The 22,619-nt window shown below is 44.4% G+C and overlaps 1 protein-coding gene and 1 long non-coding RNA gene across 4 annotated transcripts in view; one reads left to right on the forward strand and one right to left on the reverse strand.

The window, feature by feature from the left end:
- Positions 1-13,565, reverse strand: part of PTPN1 (protein tyrosine phosphatase non-receptor type 1) — an 89,600-nt gene extending 76,035 nt beyond the window's left edge. Inside the window, exon 1 of one of the 2 annotated variants that reach the window (XM_081011341.1) lies at positions 13,264-13,565. In XM_081011341.1, coding sequence (XP_080867467.1) covers positions 13,264-13,467 — 204 coding nt within the window. In that variant the 5' untranslated portion in view covers positions 13,468-13,565. The remainder of the gene's footprint in view (positions 1-13,263) is intronic. The other variant, XM_081011340.1, reaches the window with a different exon arrangement.
- Positions 13,566-13,691: 126 nt separating this feature from the next.
- On the forward strand, positions 13,692-21,503 carry LOC308480292. 2 transcript variants are annotated; one of them, XR_013988001.1, is made up of 3 exons: positions 13,692-14,002; positions 18,931-19,007; positions 20,226-21,503. It is a non-coding gene; the product is annotated as an uncharacterized lncRNA (long non-coding RNA). The 2 variants fall into 2 exon arrangements; XR_013988002.1 differs by having other exon boundaries at positions 13,692-13,995.
- The last annotated feature ends 1,116 nt before the right edge of the window (positions 21,504-22,619 follow it).

The following is a 22,619-nucleotide window of genomic DNA, read 5'->3' on the forward strand; positions in this document are numbered from 1 at the left end:
CTTACCCCAAGAGCTTTGTAGCTTTGTTTACAAAGCTATTGTACTACCAACCTTACTATATGCTTGTGAAACATGGACCACTTACAAACGCCATCTCCAACTCCTCGAAAGATTCCATCAATGGTGTCTCCGAAAATTTTTACACATCACTTGGGAAGACAGGCGAACTAGTATCAGTGTATTGGAAGAAGCAAAGGTCACCTGTGTTGAAGCAATGATTCTTTAACATCAGCTTTGTTGGACTGGTCATGCTGTGCGGATGTTTGATGATCATCTTCCAAAGCAACTACTCTATTCCGAACTTAAAAATGGAAAGCGTAATGCCGATGGACGACAAAAGAGGTTTAAAGATGCTCTCGAGGCAAATCTTTTAAAATGTAGTATAAACACTGACAACTGGGAAACACTGGCCGGTGAGCACTCCAGTTGGAGAACAGCCTTTACCAAAGGTGTCATGGGCTTTGAAGACATCGAACTCAGGACACAAGGGAGAAACGTGCCAAGAGGAAGGCACGCTTGGCAAATCCACACTGTGATCAACTCCCGCCCGGAAATCAATGTCCCCACTGTGGAAGGATGTGTGGATCCAAAATTGGCCTCCACAGTCACTCATGGACTCATTGTTAAAACCGTGTTTATAGAAGACAATCTTACTCGGCTATGAGTGATTGCCAAAGAAAAAGACGACCCCAAGATCGTCAAAGGTGCAAGGGGATTTGAACAGACTTATTCCTGCTCCAAGTCCGATGTATTCTGTCCACAGTGTTACCCTGGCTGCTGATCAAAGACAAGGGCAGCCTGTTCAGACAGACCGCTGCCGTCTGAGATGTTATTAGATACTACCCACATACATTCAAACCCATCTTGGAAGCCTTCAGATCTATTACTTGCTTTTGAAAACAAATAAATAAAACCGGAGATTTATAAACTGATTGGCACTCAGATATCTTTCAGGCCATTATGTTCCTTCCCCTGCACGCTCCATTCAGTACACGAAGCCTTGCTCTAGATTCCTTGGTTGTTGGCTGCAAAGTGGAGAACCCACCACAGGGAAATGCCTGGCAGGCAAGATTCTTCAAGCACTGTGTGCTTTTAGATGCTTGGAAGCAAAGCCGGCTATTCAAGAAGGCTTTAGTACTTGCCCTTTTTGTGCTATGTTCATGCCGTTCTCCTTTTAAGCTAATTGGCTGGTTCACATGCAACAGTAAACCACAGTGTAGTGCCACATGGACAAGTCCCAAGCACTCACCCTCCCTGCATGGCCAGAAGGAAGAGGACATCTGTGGAGTTTGCCTTCGGTTTCAAAGAACCTTGGCTTAACATTACGTGGGAAACAGGAATCCTGGTTTAAAACAACAGTCGCGGTACAAGCAAACATCAACCCATGCCTTATAAAACTGGCTTGTTTAAGTCTTCCTCCAGTGGGACAAGGGAGGACATGATGACAAAGCTTTGCTCAGGGCCATACATGTAGCTCTAAGCTGAGCCAGGGATTACAGTGCCATGGGCACAGTGGCACTCTTGAGGACCTCCCTTGGTGCTACAAAGCCCCTGGCTTGGATCTACCAATGCCCAATCACAGCCTCTTTGTCATGAGGTGGCAAGGGTAGTTACACTGATCCCCTTTGCAAAGCATAAAGAGCTGAAGGGGAAGTTGGAAGAGGTACACTCTCTCTCACTTCCTCTTTCATCTCTATGTGCTTTTCAGATTATACCTAAGCAGCTGAACAGAAAGTGGAGCAGCTGAATGGGAAAGTTGTAGTGATCTGGGAGACCAGTGGAAGGAAAATGGAAAAGATGTGCTTACATATCATATTTCATAAAATGGTTCCTCTGGAAATTGTATACAGTGGTACCTCGGGTTACATACACTTCAGGTTACAGACTCCGCTAACCCAGAAATAATACCTCGGGTTAAGAACTTTGCTTCAGGATGAGAACAGAAATCATGGCGGTGCGGCGGCAGCGGGAGGCCCCATTAGCTAAAGTGGTGCTTCAGGTTACGAACAGTTTCAAGTTAAGAACGGACCTCAGGAACGAATTAAGTACGTAACCAGAGGTACCACTGTAATTGTCCCCCCCCCCCCAACAAAAGAACCATAAAATCACACACCACCTTTGTCTCCACTGACTGTAAAGACTCATGGATTCAGTTCTCTTCAGTGCAGCCATGGAACAAAAGTGTGCATCTGAGGCATGGATTGTTATGGGTAGTCAAATTTCATAAACATTTTTTTTTTTTTTGTAACAAGGACACCCGCTTAAAACTGCCATCAAATCACAGGTTACCTCTATGTCCACATATATATTCTGCAAGTCAAACAGCAAATAAATACTTTCAGGATGCTGAGTTTTGTCCTCATGTGATTCTGTGCTTGCTGGCAAACAGAGAGAACACATACAGCTCTGAAAGTAGTCACCTTCAGGTTGGCACTTAAATTACTGCCCCATTTGTATCTTACTTGGAACACCTGAAGTTAGTTTTGAAATTTCAAAACATTTCAGCCTAGGTGCTGTGTCCATCACAGCCCTTTGTGACAAGTCTAAGCCACCTAATACCGCACAAGATAGCAACAGATTATCACCAACAACATTTAGTCATGTGAATGAACCTCATTCCATTCACAGCGTACAATCTAACCACAGGCAGCTATTAATGCCATATGAAGGGGTAACCTGTTTACACAGATGGTAATCACAGATACACGGTAGTTTTGCTTCTATAAGAAGTTACCTCCGCTGGCAATATGCTAGCAGAAGTATTGGTTATGCATAGCCAGGATATTCCTGGGTTCAGGAGCACAGCAACCTAGCAGTTTTTGTTAAAGGGTAGTTTCTCTGCCTTTCAGGCCTACTGCAGAAAACAGAACCGATACACAACACATAATACTGATCACAGAAAAGGGTGGCAAGTCCATGAATGAGATGAGTTTTGCCAATTGAGCAGTAAGTGAAAAGAATTAATAGGCTGTAAGAACAAAAACTTCGCTCCTCCCTCTCCTAAGTCCAGTCCAAGGTTAACAATAGTAAAAGGAAGCTTCTGATAATTCTTCCTGCCATATCTTTGGTGGGACAGCAACAAAACAAGTCTTTGTGCATATCAAACCAGGCACTAAATCAAGGTGACAACAGCCAGCAACTTTCAGCTTATCCAGTGCCAAAACAGTGAGCCCCAGATAAAATCAAAACACATGCATAGATGACACTGCGAAACATCCTCCTCCCAATCTGGTACTTTGCAACAAACATGGTCAATGGTGGGAATTGTAGTCCATCATCTAGGTTGGAGACCCCCACCCTGAAGCGTCTGTTCTGTTGTCCTAGCTGGTTTATCCTAGCTGGTAAAGCTGTCACTTGTTTTCTGAACAGAATAATTTTTGACATCCCAAAAGAACTGACTGAAGCACTGGGTTAATTTCCGTTTTCCACATTTTGTAATATTTAGGAACAAATTTGCATGTGGCATTTTAGTCTGGAGAGGATGAGTCACCCGAGCTTTGAAAATGATGAGTTCATTTTAAAAGTAAGAACCCATTAAAATTAACACACTGGAAAAGTTGCAGACAGATTAGAGGGTTGGCTTTCAAAATTAATAGGTCCCAAACCACCTCCTCCTCCTCCTCCACTAGATTTTTACAAAGATTTCGAGATGCAAGTTTCCAAAGAACATGGTCTGTAAAATGCTGGCTTCCAGTTGAAAAATATATCCACCCCAGCGCCCAGCGCTCTAGGCAAGTAGAAAATTGTGACCACGAGAAAGAAGATTACAGTAGTACAATTTGTAGGCCTTTAATCTTCTGCTGAATCCAACCTTATTTTCAAAAAGCCCAATTTCTACCATTACAGAACTTTCTGTGCCTGAATAACTCATCTAGATTGGGATGGCCTGCCCAAACTATATCCACAGAAGTAACGTTATGCTCCCTGACGCTGCTGTAGAGTTCACTATCAGAGTTTTGGATTTTTTTAAACAAACTGTTTAGGATTTGATTATACCAGAGACCAATATTACTTAACTGAAAACCTCATGGCATTTTAAATAAAAGAAAATGCTGTTTTAATTCAGCGTTAGCTTGAAGGCATGAGGCCTTAGAAGTGCTCAAGATTTTAAGAGACCAGACTCTACAAGAGAGTATTGCAGGTTGAATGTAGACCACAAGCTGCTCCCTTGCATCTATTTTCAATTCTTAGGAACTTCAGTAATATTAATTGCTACTTTAGCAGGAAATTCTCTTCAGATACCACCCTCTTGCTTATAAAGAAATTGCCAAAACTTGCTTCCCTTGGCTGCCAGCTATTGCTCAATATCCTTCACATTGAGAGTAAATACGCCAGAGAGATCCATGTACTAAATGACATGTTCTGAAAGGCACACCATTAGCTTTGTCAGAAAGATTATCACCTACTTAGAAGCAGTGTTAGAAACTGAGATATTAAAGCTAGGAGCTGAATGGCACCTTAAACCTAGGTTATGGGTGCAACAACAGAATGTCTAGGCGCTCTTTTTTATAACAAGAATACAAAGCTGAAAATGAATGAACTGCAGCTAAAATCTTATGTTCATTTTTCACATGGTCTAGTCCAGGGGTAGGCAACCTAAGGTCCGTGGGCCGGATGCGGCCCAATCGCCTTCTCAATCCGGCCCGCGATGGTCCAGGAATCAGCGTGTTTTTACATGAGTAGAATGTGTCCTTTTATTTAAAATGCATCTCTGGGTTATTTGTGGGGCATAGGAATTCATTCATCCCCCCCCCCATACAGTCTGGCCCACAACATGCTCTGAGGGACGGTGGACTGGCCCACGGCTGAAAAAGGTTGCTGACCCCTGGTCTAGTCCTTCCCCTGCCCACCCCCCTAAGGGGGTCTCTTCTCCAGTCTTCAGAGAGTAGCTGGAAGTGGGGAGGCAGAAAAAGGCCCTCCTTTCCTTCCAATCTGCAGTTTTAATCTGAAATCTTAGGCGCAGTACTGTGTCCAGAGCTCAGAAACTGCTCGCACTAATGAAATCCCCTGTCGCAAAATGCGCCTAGAACAACTGGAGTTTCAAACACTGCTTAGAATATGGTTACCAGATTTTTTTTCAATGAATCCGGGGACATTTTTTTTTTTTTTTTTTTTTTGGAAGCTTAGTAGCAACAGGGAGTCAGTAGTGGGGATGGTGAGGCAAAAAACCCTGGGCCCAAGCACACATGCATATTGTATAAAGGTGCAAAGCCCTTCTTTCGCACCCTGTGAAACATAAATGCGCAGTTTTTTAAAAAAACTGGGCAATGGCGCGCCACCTGCCCGTGACACCCGAGTCTTCCCTGATCTCCTTCCCCTTTTGTTTTGACAGATCAGGGGAGGCTCGGGAGTCATGGGCAGGCGGCCATTGCCCAGGAGGGGCCAGCCTGGTAGTGCAGTTGGCTCTGGCTGGCTTCAGGAGATGCTCGCTGCTGTGGTGCAGGAAAAGTGGCAGGCGTCATGGCAGCGAGCAGTGCTACCAGGCTGGTTCCGGGCTGCTGAGGCTGCTGCTGCCACGTTTCCCGGGGACAGATTTGCAAATGTGGGGAAATTCCGGGGGCGGAATTTGTCCGGGGACAGATTTGCAAATCCAGAGACTGTCCCTGGGAACGTCTGGTAACCCTAGCTTAGAAGTCTCCTTTAATCTGGCACTTGCCATTAGCACTAAGTTGGGGCTGGTCACCATGTTGCTCAAGAGATATTAATGGACTACAACTCCCACCAGGTTCAGGTGGCATTGTCAATGGCGAGGGATGGTGCCAGTTGTAGTGCAACAACATCTAGCTGGTGCCACGCAGGCCACCCCTGCTCTTTCTCTGATACACAGTGTAAGCCTTGGCATGCTTGTTTGCATGAAAGTCCCACAGCTTTCAGTGGGCTTACAGCTTGGTTTAGCATTGCAGCTGGCTGTTTCTTTCAGCCTGCGAGCTACTTATGCCACATTTATATGAACATAAAGATACCTTGCTGAATCAGGCCAGTGGTCCACCTCATCCAGTAACCTGTTCTCACAGTAGCCAACCAGAGGTCTGTGGGAAACCAACAACCAAGATGTAAGAGAAAAAGGACTCTGCCTTGCAGTTTCCAGCAACTGGTATTCAGAAACATGGCTGCCTCCAGCTGAGAAGGCAGCACAATAGCCTCCCTCGTGGCTAGTAGCCATGAATAGTCTCATTCTCCATGTTAACATCACCCCATATCCTAAAGTCTAGTTCTCTCATCAGGTGATAAATATGCGTCTAGACTGCGCCACTTAAGGAGGAGACTCAAGACCAAAGTAGATGTGGCAATAATTGCATGGGTGCAATTAACTTGCATGTTTTTTTGCTACACATGTAGCAGCCTCAGGGGACCCTCCGACAGATCCAGATCACAGAGGCTGGGAGAGAAGAGTTGTAACCCTTTTCCATAAAGTCCCTCTTTGCTTAAGAAGAGAGAAACCTCCCTTGGTGCCAATGCAGGCTTCCTCCCTGGTGTAAATAGGAGCCACTGATTGATTGATTTTATACACCGCCCTATACCCAGAGGTCTCAAGATAAACTCAAAATATAAAACCACAAAATACATAATCACAATAAAAACAGCAACTCAATACCCCCCCCCATTAGGCGCACATTTTGTTGGGGCCACAGGAAATGGTAAGATTAAACTCTTATTTATTTTTTAAAAATTTAAATCCCACTTTTCCTCCCAAGGGCAGCTCCTTAGCACCATCCTCTCCACTCATGGTGCTGCACAGACTATTTACGTTTTGTTTTAAACATGCACATTTCTAGCATTCATGCAATTAACATCACAGAGACTTCAGTCCAAATGTAAGATAGCATTCAGTTAAAGTGTGTTTCAACATACGAAACAGAGATGGATAACCTGAGCCCAATGGCCATGGTTGATAATCACTGTCATCCCACCACATGTGGAATTCAGCAAATTCATCAATCCCTGGCCTAAAGTCCAGAGTACACCTGAAGTCCGTTCGACCATATCAGGTCTGGTCTGTGCGTACAGCAGAATGAGATGGGTTTGTTTTTCATATGATGGAATTCTCCCCCATAGGAATTCTCAAACACAGAAAACTGGATGTCAAAGAGGGTGGTTTTAGCATCATTCTCTCTACACATCATTCTCTTTATGCGTAGAATTTCCTCCCCCCAAAGGTGGGTATTTGCACGGTGAGATGCTCATCTGCACTCTGAAGGGATACAACCAAGATGCAAGTTTACTGCCTCATCAGCTGCTTCCCAGAACTAGACCACTGTTGCTTCAAGAAAAGTGGCGAGCTATTTTGAGTATTTTCTGAGACATTGGTACAGGCTGGAAAACAGATTGGATTCTTTGCCTTTGTCCTGGGCATCCTTCCCAAACTCTTATGCCCTGAAGAATTTGTGGCAAACCATCTGGCACAAAAATGCCAAAGTACTTTCAGTGAGAACCCTGTGTCATAGTCATTCATGTCAGATTGTGTAATATATTAACAGGGAACTGATATTTTATTCTTTTTCAGAAAGAAATGTCTCTTCCCCCCCCTTGGTTTCTTTCTTTCTTTCTTTCTTTCTTTCTTTCTTTCTTTCTTTCTTTCAGTTCCTTCTCAAAATGCTCACATTTCATTGTTTAATATGTATTATCACTGCTATTGGTCAAATGTAGTTCACCCCATGGGAAGAGGGATAAGATACAACCTCAAAAAATATAAGTGATGCCAGAAATAACATGAAGGGGGGGTATAAATACAGCCAAGTTAATAAAAGTATGTATTATTATATGATACTGCATGAAACATTCTCATTTCTGCCAGAAGGCTCACCTCTAGGCTGGAGTTACATGTCAGAGACTGACTATCCCCAACATGTTTTAAGGACCAGCTCCTTCTATGCGTTCTGCTTAAGCATTAGAGTGTTGCTTTGATTTTCCCCCCAAACAAAAAGTGTGACAGGTAAGTACATGGCTTTTCAGTTTTATTATGCAATGACTTCCCAGAAAAACCCACCAAGCTCTTTAAATTCAGGGATGGTCCTTTAAAAAAAAAAAAACCCCACACCAAAAAATTGGAATTTTTTCCAATGCCCTAAATAGCAATTAGGCTCCGATTGGTATTAGTCTACTAAACAAGTATGTTGTGTTAATTTTTCATGCAACATAAATCCATCAAAAGGTTTTTTTCCCCATTAGCCAAAAGTAGTTGAACTGAAATATTTGATTAGGGAGGAAAAATCAATAAAGCACATTCAATAAATCACAGAAGCTGCCTACTTCCGCTTTTTCCTGGTTTCTCCCTCCTGTTGAAGCCCATACTCAACATCCCAGACTCTTCCAGTGCCACCCAAGCTATACATACATAAATACATATATATATAGCCAGACACTTTCATAGATTATTACAGCTGGCCTTTAGTGTTGGCATGAAAATAGTCGCTCAGCTAGTAACTTTTGGCAAATCAGCACAACCACCAGGCAGAAAAGCTTCTGGAAGAGGAACAGATTGTGCTGTAATTTATCTGCGTGCAAGAATTTGTTTTCACATAGGTATGCATGGGAAGTAAACATTTGTGTAAACTTGACGTGTCTGTGGACTTACTTGCTAGTGTTCAGCACACATTTACTTTTATGTAAAGCCACAGATGGGTGTACATAGACCACCATTCCACTGCACAACTCCAGTCAAGGCAAGGCCTAGAACTCCACCATAGGCAGCTGTTCTACAATGATTTTAATTCTTCCTAGACCTTGGGAACCAGTTGTTGTGATTAGTTATTTCCAATGGAGGAGAGCAAAAGGATAATCAGAAAATGTAACACTCAACATATAGTCTGGAGTTGCATGCATACTACATGCTTCTAAAGACAGCATACTCTTTTATTAAAAGTTCATGTATAATAATAAATAATAATAATAATAATAATACTAAACAACTTTTATTTGTATCCCGCCCTCCCTGGCAGAGACCGGGCTCAGAGCGGCTAACGTCAAATATAAACATTGATATAAAATCAAACAATAATTAAATCACCTCTTAAAAACAAATCAGGATAGAATTAAAATCTGAATTAGATGGCTTTCCGCAGGATTTGGGTTGGGAACAGTAAATGCTCATCAGGCCCAACGGTGAACGCTGATCTTATATGTCCCTGTGAGAATACTGGGAGGCCTCTTTCGTACTAGTTCTTATACCAAAAGGGAAGGGGAGTCAGGCTGAGCCCTGACCAAAGGCCTCTAAAGGCAAGCGGCCTATAAAACAGCCTATAAAACTGAAGGCATAGTGTTTTATTCCAGTCCTATGACCAAGGTAAGGAAAGACGTAACAACCCCAGACCCCCTGAGCCCCACACAAATATTGGATAATGAGTTTACCGCAGGCAGGGACCACTTTAGACGCATCAGATATGGGGGAACAGGGAAGTGGGGGGAATGGGGCATTTGCAGGCCGTTTTAAGTGGAGTTTCAAATATATACAATTTCACTTAAACACGCAGTGCCATGAAAGGTAATTCCTAGGTAAACTGGGAGTTGCCTGTACTACGTTATTAATATTTATTTAGTGCCAGCCTGGGTTCGAAATTAGCAGGGTGCCAGGCACCTTTTACACCTAAAGATTCTCTATTTGCAAGCACCTCCTGAAGTCTGGGTGCCATTTTTTGCACCTGGGTGGCACTCAAGGATTACTGAAATGAATGTGCTTTGAAGCCTCAAAGTACCGTATTGGCCCGAATATAAGCTGCACCTGAATATAAGCCACACCTTTAAAATTGGTGAGCGGGGGGGAGGAAACCCCCCCCCCGATATAAGCCGCTCCATTCCTCGCTGCTCCTGGCTGCACACTGAGCAGGGTGGCGGGAGCTGCACTGCATTGCCCCTTCATTGCTCTCTCCCTTCCCAGCCCTGGGGGAGAGGACGGGGGACTGTGCGTGGGGCAGTCGCCGCTTTGCCACCCTCCTGGCACTGTTTGCCCTATGCTCCTGGCTGCATACTGTAATGTCGCGAATATAAGCTGCACTTTCACTTTTCACAGTCAGAATTGGGCGAAGCTTATTGCTAAACCGGAAGTGGAGAGGAATGAGTACAGTGATTCCTCCGGCTGCAGACAAGATCCGTTCCGGAGCTCCAGTCGGATACTGAGGTTTCTGCAAGTGGAGAGACAACTTCTCTGCATGTGGCGGTAGAGCGCTTCTGCGCATGTGCGCGCGGCGAAACCCGGAAAAATACTTCCAGGTTTGCCTCGTACGTATCCCGAAGGATACGTAACTGGAGGTGAACGTAAGTAGAGGTACCACTGTACAGCTAACGGGGGCAAGGTGCCATCCCATCGATTCATAATTTGCTTCTGCCACATGGACTATACCACAGGTCTGTTTGTTTTATGGGTGTTACACACACACCTGGCAGCCCACCTAGGAGCCCCCAAAGGCCAGCACCACAGAGATGAAGCGAATGGATTTGGCTAGGTAAGAAACAGCGAAGGGAAGACCACTGCGGCAAAGGTTGTTTTTCGGGTGCGGGGAGGACAGATGAACAGGCGACTGAGGAAAGTCTTTGAAAACGAAGGAGTTTTTTGAGAACAATTTACTGCAAAGGCAAGCTGGCTTGATAAAAGAACGTGGCAATGATCCCACATGCAGCATGTACCTTTGTGTCAAAACTGAGCAACCCGCCCACATTTCCATTGAAGGACTTGGTGAACCTAAATATTTCAAACTGCTGTGAAGTTTGCTGGTTTATTCAGGAACTGGATGACTCTGTGTAAGACTGAAGCGGGGGTGGGATGGGGGAGGTTAGGCAGTTCAGCTCCATGGTCTATTCAATACCTGACAGCTCTACTGACCCCAGCACAGGTGAGAATTTAAGTGTTCTTCAGTGACAAGTGCACTAGAGAAAACATTTAGATGCATTTCTCCAAGGCCAAAAGATGCCAGTGTTTATTTCTGACCTGAACTGAACTTGAAGCTGCGATCGTGGAACAAGTGTAGACATTTTTCTAAGAATTAGCAGTTAAGTTTTGCAGCACTCTCTTAAATGTGCCTACTGTGCTTTTAGCAGCGAAGTGCTCAGAAACGCTGTGAAGTGCTACCACATTAAGGAGCGATTTTATGCAAAGCACATGGTGTAAGACTAGAGAGAGAGTGGAGCAGCCACCTTGACCTAATTTCCTTACTTTGGCTGACATAATTTACCATCCAAGTGATACTATACAATGAAGCTACGAGGAAAGGACAAAATTAGATTAAAGCAAAAGTAACAGCTACACTGGTCTAATGCATTTTGCAAAGTCCTTTCTCAGTGTTGTCCCTTCACGGTATCTTCTGTTCCAAGGACATTTGGGCAGGGGGTAACAAAATTCTCACTTTCATAACACACTGAAGAACATAAATGCCACAAGAAGAATCACGGAATTGTAGAATTGAAAGGGACACCCCAAGGATCATCTAGTCCAACCCCCTGCAGTGCAGGAAAAAGAGCAACCCCCTACCCCAAGGCATGCACAAACCTAAACCAATTGTGCATCCCAATCCTACTTGCAGCTAGGTGTGTTGAAACCAGCTGTAATCAATGGGCTTAACTCTGCAAAGGCCTGCAGTCTTGATTTCTAGTTCAGTGGTGCAAACATCATTGCTCACCTTCCAAGTTATGCAAAATATTTCCCTCAATCCTTCATAACATAACCGGAAGGAAAGGAATTGATTTTGCAACCTTTCCATTCTCCAAAAGCCCCAGGGCAAGGTATAAATACATTCACCTCCCCTGCAAAGGGAGTAGTAGCAAAGCCCAATCTCACATATTGATTTAGCCTGGCAGCGTATGAACTAAAACCCCATCAATATCCATTAAAACACATCTTACAAACGCCATGCCAAAACAGATGCTCATTAAAGAATTGGGGAGAAAGCTCTCCTTTCAACCACACCATTGATTCACCCAAAACCCCGAGGCAGCAAAATATTTGTACAAGTATTTGTGCACAGTTATTAAAAGATATACAATCATTTTTTATAATAATGGCAACTGATTTCAGTGACTATTCTTGCCTGTTACTTTCTACCTAATGCAACTTACTCGAGAAGAGAATTGTTCCAAAAAACTTGTTAAATATATGAGCATGACTCCAATCTTCAGACCACTGTTATGCAATAGCGTTAGGGAACATTTTCAAAATTAAAGTCAGCATTATAAAGACTGACAAAAAAACAAGGATAAAAAAAAAGGTTCAAGCTAATACATACGCATGTATCACAAAATATCCACACACAAAAAGATATTCAGGTTATTCAGGTTCCAGGTAGGCTACCCTTATTAGTACAAGAATATATAGGAATATAGGACAATAAAGCAAAATATGCTTGTGGAATTGAGACGCAAACAACTCTTAATGTCCTTGGCAGGGGAAGGATGTAAAAAATGTTATTTAATTCTAAACCTAGACTACTGGAAGACAAGTAGAGTAACACTCTTCTTCACAAGGGGAAAAGGGATTACAGTACTAGAATTATTTCTTGGCAGGGCAGAACGATGGGCTCGACTATTCCTGTTGTAGGAAGCTGTTAATTAGGGAAGAACAAACGGAGAAAAGAGTTATCCTAAGCAGATTGCGCACAGACATGTCTGGGAGGGCATGCCAAGAGTCAGTCCCCCTCCCCAGCCCCCAAGAAACCTTGTACAAGGGGGCAGAGACGCTGGAGGGGTTTGGAAAGAAAGAGCATTGCTTCGAGGGGTAGAACAAGGATAAAAACAACGGAGCCTCTCTCACGCTTCCCAAAGCAGATGTGTTAGAAATGAGATAAAAATAAAACACACCAACAAGACCCACAATTGTAGCAGCATAATCTCTAAAGGGCTCGACAGAACCTGACAGGGAGATGCCTCAAAAGGGAAGCTGACCCAAACCGGCGAGCGCACACAATGCGCTCCCTTCTATGTCTTCCATGCTAGCCAAGCAACAAGGGAAAGGGGGTCAGAAAGTGGGGCAGGAGGAGGAGGGGGGGCTCTCCATACACACACACAACCCAAAATTAAGGCTGAGGAGAAATGCAGTTTTTTTTAAAGTAACACAAAACTCTATTATGAGTGAGAGGAAGGAGCAGGGGCAAGGAGCCCGAGGCAAGGGGCGAGTCTCTAGGGCAGCAGAAAAAGGAGTTGGGGGTGGAGAGGTGGGGAAGGGCGGACAATGGGGCGGCGGCGGCGGCGGAGGACGGAGGAGCCCGAGCTTGCTCAGTCGCGCTCCCGGGCGCCGGCGCTCCCCGCCTGGCTTCTTCTCCGCGCCCGGCCCCGGCTCACCTGGTAGATGGCGGCCCAGCTGTCGGCCTGGTCGAGCCGGCGGAACTCCTTCTCGATCTCCATGGCGTAGGGGGCCCGGGCCCGGCCGGGCTCCTCCGCCTCTTCCTCCTCCGGCTCCTCCACGGCGTCTCCCGCTGCCCTGGGCTGCTCCAGCTCCGGCTGCTCCCCGGAGCGCCGCGGCGGCTCTTGCTGCCTGCTCTGCATGGGCAGCGCCTCCCCTTCCCTCCGCTTCTCCCCTTCCCTTCGCCAGCCCACGGGAAGCGACGCAAGCGGCCCGGCCCCCGAGCCTTCCGGGACGGCCTCCTCGCCGCCTCCCCAAGAGAGGCGAGGCCGAGGAAGGAGGGCGCAAGGCCGGCCTCCGAGCGAGGAGGGGAGAGAGCAGGGCGCGCAGGGCGGAGTCTGCCCGGGGTGGAGCAAAGAGCTCGGATGAGCTGGGCCGCCCAGGGCAAAGGGGCGGGGGATAGAAGCCAAGAGAGCCTCTGAGCGTGTGCAGAGCACCCTCCAATAGCTCGCTTCCTGGGATGGCCGGGGAGGGGGAAGTTGCGCGAGACGGAGGCGTCGGCTCGCCCGTGCATGTTGCGCTTGAGCTCTGCGGCGTTTCTCGTTTCGGAAAAGGGTTGGGCCCCAGTGCAGGAGATTCCCGTGCTGATCTAGGCTCCTTCTTGCAAAAGAGAGCGAGAGAGAGAATTGCAAAGGGATCCCCCGCCTCCACACCGCCCGCTCCTTTTTATTGTAAGAGGTGGGCGATTTTTGTTGCGTTTACTTTCGCAGGTTTCCCCCCGCGACCCCTTTACTGCCGGCGTTCCCGTTCTGGGAAAGCAGAGGGTTTAGATCTTAGGGAGAAAAGACAACATTTGTGGGTCTTGTGGCACCTTCGAGACTTCATAAGCAGCGGCGTAGCCAATGTGGGGCCATCCAATATTGTGGACTACAGCTCTCATCAGCCCCATCCATAATGCTCTGGCATTATGGGAGTTGTAGTCCCAACTCTTTTTTTGTGAAGGGTTTTCTCCGTTGGGTACCCGGGTAGACGAGAGACTACTTCATCAGATGAACGCCATGTTAAAACCTATTTCTTTTATGGTTTCTAGTGGCATGGGCATGTTAATCTGTTGCAATAACAATTACGAAAGAGTTGTGAACCTTAAAGAATAACCAATTTAGTAAGGCATAAGCTTTCATGGGCTACATCCCACTTTGCCCCACGTTGCAGGTGCATATACCTGTACATATAACTGGGAGGAAGGGAATTGTAAATAGTCTGGTCACAAGGAGACAAAAGTGTAGAAAATACAAAATGTGATGATTACCTACATTAACCTGGACCATTCACACACGAAAACTTATACTTTGCGTCCATGCTCAGGGCCTGCTGTATGCGACTCATTACTCTCTTTGTCCTGGTTCACAAACTTTTTATTATTTGAATTTGTCATTTGCTTTTTCTTGCCCAGGCAACTCCAAGCAATTTACAACTGAGCCAATAGACTCTACTACCCACATTGATATACATTAAATCCAAGAGGGGAAAAAAGAAATAAATTAGAAACATCCCACCCATTTCTAAAAGGCCACAGATAGTTCAAGGTCAAAGGCCTGGTTATAGAGGAATGTTTTTTGCCTGGTGCCTAAATATATATAACAATGGTACTCTAAGAAGAGCAATCCACAAGAGTCACTGCAGAAAATGCCTGTTCTTGTGTTGCTACCCCCCCCCCCCGGCCTCTTGTGGAGGGGCCACAGGAAAAAGGGCCTCGGATTACGATTGCAAGGTCCAATGCTTTATTATACAGTACTATGGTTTAGTAAGGGACGCGGGTGGCGCTGTGGGTAAAACCTCAGTGCCTAGGACTTGTCGATCATATGGTCGGCGGTTCGAATCCCCGCGGTGGGGTGAGCTCCCGTCTTTCGGTCCCAGCTCCTGCCCACCTAGCAGTTCGAAAGCACCCCTAAGTGCAAGTAGATAAATAGGTACCGCTTTCTAGCGGGAAGGTAAACGGCGTTTCCGTGTGCTGCGCTGGTGCTGGCTCGCCAGAGCAGCTTCGTCACGCTGGCTACGTGACCCGGAAGTGTCTCCGGACAGCGCTGGCCCCCGGCCTCTTAAGTGAGATGGGCGCACAACCCTAGAGTCGGACACGACTGGCCCGTACGGGCAGGGGTACCTTTACCTTTACCTATGGTTTAGTAAAACATGGCTTATGGATGAACCCAGATGAGTTCTCTCATTAACCAAAGTTTGGTGTACAAACCTCCTGGAATGTTAACCATTTGTTGTTGTTGTTTAGTCGTCTAGTCGTGTCCGACTCTTCGTGACCCCATAGACCAGAGCACGCCAGGCACTTCTGTCTTCCACTGCCTCCCACAGTTTGGTCAAACTCATGCTGGTAGCTTCGAGAATACTATCCAACCATCTCATCCTCTGTCGTCCTCTTCTCCTTGTGCCCTCCATCTTTCCCAACATCAGGGTCTTTTCCAGGGAGTCTTCTCTTCTCATGAGGAGACCAAAGTATTGGAGCCTCAGCTTCAGGATCTGTCCTTCCAGTGAGCACTCAGGGCTGATTTCCTTAAGAATGGATAGGTTTAATATTCTTGGAGTCCATGGGACTCTCAAGAGTCTCCTCCAGCACCATAATTCAAAAGCATCAATTATGGAGGTGGAAGGGGCCATCCAGAATATGCAATTAGGTAAATCTCCAGGACCAGATGGTGAAGGTACATTCTTTCACCTTTGGTGGACATGCCCAAGGATTAAGACATTCTGGGAGATGATCTATAACGAAATGAAAAAGGTATTTAAATATACCTTTCTGAAGAAACCAGAGGCCTTTCTCCTGGGCATGGTTGGCCAATTGGTGTCAAAGAAGGATAGAACTTTTTTTATGTATGCGACAACAGCAGCAAGAATACTCATCGCGAAGTATTGGAAGACACAAGATTTACCCACTCGGGAAGAATGGCAGATGAAGTTGATGGACTATATGGAATTGGCGGAAATGACTGGCAGAATCCGAGACCAGGGAGAAGAGTCGGTGGAAGAAGACTGGAAAAAGTTTAAAGACTATTTACAGAAATATTGTAAAATTAATGAATGTTAGAAAAATGTTGGAATGAAGTTATATGGCTTTAGTAGAAATGTTATAAGGAATTAAGCATAAATAGATTAACAGAGTATCAAAGCGAAAAATAAGGCTAGAATCTGTTAAAATAATTAAAGGATAGAAAGCAGAGGAAGATGGAAAAGAATTGCTGAAACAATCAACAGAAGTGGAATTCAAAAAGGGAGGTGTGAGGAGGCCACGGAAATAAGTGAATGAAAGATAAGATATTGAAATTGTTTGATGTTTTTTTAAACTGTTTTTGTTTTGTTTTGTTAGTTTAATGTGTTGTATTGCTTTTTCTTCTTTTTATTTTTTTTTGGTGTGTTTAAATTGTTGGAAAAGTAATAAATATTATTTTCAAAAAACCCCAAAAGCATCAATTCTTCGGCGATCAGCCGTTAACCATAGCTTACCATTATGTGCAAACTCAAACCTCCTTCTTAATCGTGATTAATGAGCCATCTCTGACCAAAAGCTACAGCGCCACGAGTGAAGAGTAGCAAAAGAATCCCAACAGCTCTCTAGGCTTGGCTGCTCTGTGGCATAAGGTTTAGGTGGTTATCTGCCAGGCACCACAGCTTCAACTATGGTTTATTAACTATGGTTAACATTAACTATGTCTTAGTGTTATGTGTGAACCAGGCCAATGTCTCCCTTGGCTCTCCACGGGTTGCTTTCCCACTAATGCGGCATCCATCCCACATCCTACTACATGCAAACCATGGGGTCTTGCCCCATAAGCCGTAACAGTGATGCTGCTAAGAGCAGCTGCTCCTCTAGGCTGGCTGTTAAGCTACTTGCTCCAGGTGCAAGTTTCATGACAGACAGTTGTGCAACAGGTGAAGGTGTCTGTAGCATGGAGTGTGTGTCATAAACAACCCTGCACCTGCTATTCCGCTGTCAAGCCACTCTCAAGAGCTTTAGTGGAGCGACCCCATACACAACCCTTTTTATTTTAGATTAGAGTTTACCTTGTTTTTATTTTATAAATGTATTGCTTGCCTTTTGTGAATTTTCTCATAAGGCGGTGAACAATTAAACAAACACATAGCTATCTACAGTGCTTTTTTCTGGGGGAGACACAGGGGGACGCATACCCCTAAACATTTTGTGCATCTAAGTTTGGCCTCATCGAGGAGCAGTATTTAAATAGGAGTAGGAAAATGAGAGTACCCCTAAACATTTTTTTAGGAATAAAAGCACTGGTTATCTATAATATGTTACAGTAAAGCGCGCGCGCGCACACACACACACACACACACACACACAAATAAAACAAAACGGTATCTTTCCTGTTCAAGATCCACTCTCCTGGATGCTGATCAATCACTGTTTCTGTGTTGCTAGGGAGTGGAAGATTGGGATTATCATTAATATTCTTTAAATAATAATAATAATAATAATAATAATAATAATAATAATAATTTATTTATTTATACCCCGCCCATCTGGCTGGGTTTCCCCAGCCACTCTCAGCGGCTTCCAACAGAACACTAAAATACAATAATAAATTTGTATCTCACCCTTCATCTGAAGATCTCAGGGCGGTTCACAACACAAAAATACAAAATCAAAACACAAAACACCAAACAAAATTAAAAACAAAAGGAAATCAAACGGATAATCCCCCCCAGGTGCATTTTAATATTAACCATGCTCTTTCCCAAAGTCTACCTTAAGCCAGCACCATAAGATCTGCGGGGAGGGCGTCAAATGTTGGTCTCGCACAGGCATATTACTAAGGTCCATCCCTGAGGACTGGAGAGGGCATTGAGTCCTGATAGGATTTTACTTGGCCAGCTTGACCTATCAAGCAACATAAAGGGTGTCACATGGGTTGCAGGGAAGAGAGGAGGGACAAAAGAGTTGGTTGACTCAGGCTATTGGTCCAGTATGTAATGCTCCCCTTAGTTGGTACAGATGTGCCAGGGCCAAGTAGAGCTACCTCTACTCCTGCCGTGATATGAATACAGGATTATTCTGCTTATGTCTTATCCAGCGTATAGTTATAAACTTAAGTAGGGATTATGAGTATTAATTTCCTGCAAAAATGTCATTATAAATTTTTAAGGCTTAGCTGGGGTTTTTTTTTTTTTAAAAAGATGTGCCAGTTATGAAGCGGTCATTAAAAACTCACATTTGCAATTATTATATAGACTGGCGCACAACACACATTTGCAAATTGTAGAATAGAAAGGACCCTACAGACCTACCAATTTTGAAACCTGTGGAATGGGACTCTGAGTTTCATTTTTCAGCTAAGCCAAGGCATTTCACCTGTGATCAGTGTATTCCGGATTTGAAGATGAGCTACAGTGACATCATTTTCCTGCTCAGTTCTTGTAAGATCTACAGTATCTGTAAACAAGATCCACAATGTCCCTGCACTCTGGCGTTGTGAATACAACTCTGTAATTGCGTTTGGCTAACAAGCAGCAGTTCCAGTAGACTGGTTCTCCATTTACAAATGGGGAGGTTAGCTGTCATTCCCATTCAGCTTGCCTCCTGCTATCAGATTCTACATAATTGCTCCATTATTCCACATTAACATCTCTGTTTTATTTAACAGGAAGATGGTCTTGTATTAAACAAGGCTGATACTTTCTGGCAGCTGTTGGAATGCCTTTTGGGTATTGAGAGCCGCAAGTATGTTCCTTATTTCCTTTCTTGCTGTTGATGGTAATTTAAGTTTTCAGAATGTTTTGTATCAGGAGCCAACATGATTCAGTCATTCATTCAGCAACACTATAATTTCCAAGAAAAGCTTTTGGAGCCAATGTATTACAATAAGCAAGGACCATCTTAGTCTTTCCCAAAATTCTCATAGCTGAGGTGCACTACATATGAATCAAAATGGGAAGAATGAGCGTGATGCATGCTTATATCACAGAAAATTTAGGGTCCCCCCTCACCCCATCATGTTTCTGGAAGAGTCAGTTACCCCAAACAGTCCTCTGTTCGAAGGGCTGTGCAGGATAAAAAATGGTTTCACCTTCCAGTAAAACAGGATGTTTGGGTCGTGGTGGGTTTCTTTCTCACTGGACGAGAAGCCAGTGGTCTTTCAGGTGTTGCTGGTCATGCTGTCTGGGACTGATGGGAGTTGGAACCTCAGTGTGGTTTAACCATCAATCTGTCTTCCCAGGGCATTCTGGGAATTGTAGGAGAACTAGGGGTTCTCCTAGCAACTAAGCACCCTTTACAAACCACAGTTCCCAGGATTCTTTGGGGGAAGCAATGACTGTTTAAAGTGGTATGAGGCCCCGTCTTGCACCCAGGATTGGGGGGCGGGCAGTGTGTGCCACATGAGTGTGACGTCTGGTGTGTGGCGCATGTTGCACGTGTGTGAGATCATGTGCCTGTCACACGCCACACACATGCGATGTCATGCACCTGACACGTGCGTGACGTCACACGTGTGACGGAGCCCAGTGTGGCATGGCTTCCCCTCTCGCGCTCAGGAGGAGCCAGCCACCGAACTGCTCCATGCTCCGCCATTCCCGCCCCCTCAACATGGAGAGGGCCAGCAGATTTTGAGGGGGCTGAAGGCACCTCTGCCCCTAGGATTTTGGTGTGCCTGATACTGCTTTAAATGTATCAGGCAGATGGAGCCCAGGGGTGGGCCTCATCCAAGGAAGTAGACTAGGACTTCATGGAGACCTCCAGCACCACTGTGGATCCTGTTTCAGGAGAGCAGCCCAAGTTGGAGGAACTTCTCTATGAGGAAAGATTGCAGCATTTAGGCCTTTTTTTTTTAGTTTAGAGAAAAGTCAATTAAGAGGCAACATGACAGAAGTGTATAAAATTATGCATGGCATGCAGAAAATGGCTAGAGAAAATTTTTTTCTTCCACTTTTATAATTCCAGAACCCGTGACTATTACTGAAGTGCGAATTGAGTAGGCTCATGTTTTAAATGCAAACTGAATTGGATTTTCCCACTATTCATCTCCTCCTTTGAGCTCCAACTTTGATTTTCCTGCTCTCCATTATGGGAAACTGATAACAGACCATCTCATCAGGCCTTCTGAGACTTCATCTCTCATTGTAGCACATCAGTTGTATAAAATCATGGTTTTGTTTTATTATGTTTAGCAGAAGAAATATTTAACATGATATATTGGTTTACTTTAATACTTTTTTTAAAAAAAGAACAACACCTTGCTAAGTTAACTTATTCCAAATCATTACTATAAACAGACTTGTGTATATTCACATTAGAAACTCGCTCATTGCATGAGTGCTGTAGAAAAATTCTAGTTCCTCCCTTGTCCAAATTTTCTGTTGTCCTTGCTCTTCCCGAACTAAAGAAAGATAAACAGACAAATGCCAGGAAGTGGGCAGAACTCTAAAATAAACTCTCTCACACACACTCACATTTCTCTACACACAGAAAGCAAACAATGAATCTACAAACAACCATCAACGGAACTCGGCAAAAATGCAGCCATTCTACATTCATTGGTTGGAAAGAGGCACTCATCATCATCCTGTTTTGCCTGATTCCACCAAATTCCTGGAAACCAATGCAAGCGTGGCTGGCAAAACTGGCGCGGGGGGGGGGGGGAGAAAATTAACACAACATTTCATTCGAAAAATCAGAGGGCAGCCATTTAGTTAGATCACCATCACTTCAATCCAAATTATTTAATAGCTGTCATCAGTCATCAACATTTGCTGGAGGACAGTATTCTGAAACAGGCCCCTGTTTGTTTGTTTTTTTTAAAGGGGTGTCCTCTCTTTGAAGGCCTGTATGGCTCAAATCTGGTAATAAACCTTAAGAAGGGAGAGGAGGGGCCTTCAACAAGTTGCCCAACAAGAGTTAGCCCCTGGACAGGAGGCAAGTGTGAAATGGACCACAGTCATGAGACATGGTTATGGATGGAGTAGAAGTCAGGCAGACAAGGAGTGCATTGCAGAACAAACCAACGAAGACAAACTACTCCCCTTGGAAAATGTCTTTATCTAAACCTCCACTTGCCTGGCAGCTGTACCAATTCATGAAAAAGGCTTCAGGAGTAAACCTTGAGGAAAAATCTGAGGCATGGGGAAAGCTAAGGAAGGTTGATATTAAGTTTACAGCATGCTGTGCGTTAAAGGAAAAGTACATGAAAATGGTATATAGATGGTATTTAACTCCAGTAAAACTTGCAAAACTACAAAAAAGAAAAGTCAAATGTGTGTTGGAAATGCAAAGATAATGAGGGTACATTTTTCCATATGTGGTGGACCTATAAATCAGCAAAAGCATATGGGGAAATGATATATAATGAATTAAATAAAATGTTTAAAATGACTTTTAGTAAAAAAAAAACCAGAGGCTTTTTTATTAGGTATAATAGGAGAAGAAATCCCAAAAGAGAAAAAGGCCCTATTCATGTATTCGACAACAACGGCGAGAGTGTTATATGCCCATGGATGGAAGGAAGAAAGAACCCCATCGAAAGAAGAATGGATATCGAAATTGATGGACTATACCGAAATGGTGAAAATGACAGGGAAGATCAGACACCAAGACGACAAAAGGTTTTAAAAAGAATGAATTAATTTTGTGGAATACCTGAAGGAGCACTGCAAACACTTAAAAACATTAGCAGGCTTAGAATAGCACCAGTGATATAATTACGGTAAATTTTGAAACAAGGGAGATGAATAAATTAGACAAAGATAAAAAGTCACAGATTAGATAGTAGGCAATGATGGGAAACCGGGGAGGAGGGTGGGCGGGAGTCCGGGGGTTGAGAACCCCCAAAACATAAATGTTTTGTTGTGTTGATATGAATGTAAAAATGTAAGCAAAAAATAAAATATTTAAATAAATAAATAAATAAATAAATAGAAAAATCTGTACCTGCTGCCTTGCAGGATATCTTCAGGAGAAGAAAAGGCTGCATACACAAATCTGGAGCGGAGTCCCTAAGACGATTGGATGGCGTCTTGTATGTCTCCTTCCGGCAACTCCTGCAACCAAGCTGGTGTTAAATGTATTGCTCTGCTCTGCTTTGGACCACGTCAGCAAGGCTGAGGGGGGGGGTCTTCTTCTCTGAGCAGCCCAGGATCTGCAAACACACTGCCCCAGGCATGAGCCCCTGGGAGATCACTTCAAAGCTTCTAATGCAGCAAAAAAACCCATGGGAGACAGCAGTTACGAGTTACCAATATCTGCAGCCACAGCAGCTGCTGTGATTCTCTAGTGCTTTGACTCCATCCCCGGAGGTGCGCTCTGTTGTCTCTCAAGACAAATGGATGTCAACTTGTAAAT

Source organism: Podarcis pityusensis, assembly GCF_964106645.2.
Source record: "Podarcis pityusensis genome assembly, chromosome: 6".
Lineage (NCBI taxonomy): Eukaryota > Metazoa > Chordata > Lepidosauria > Squamata > Lacertidae > Podarcis > Podarcis pityusensis.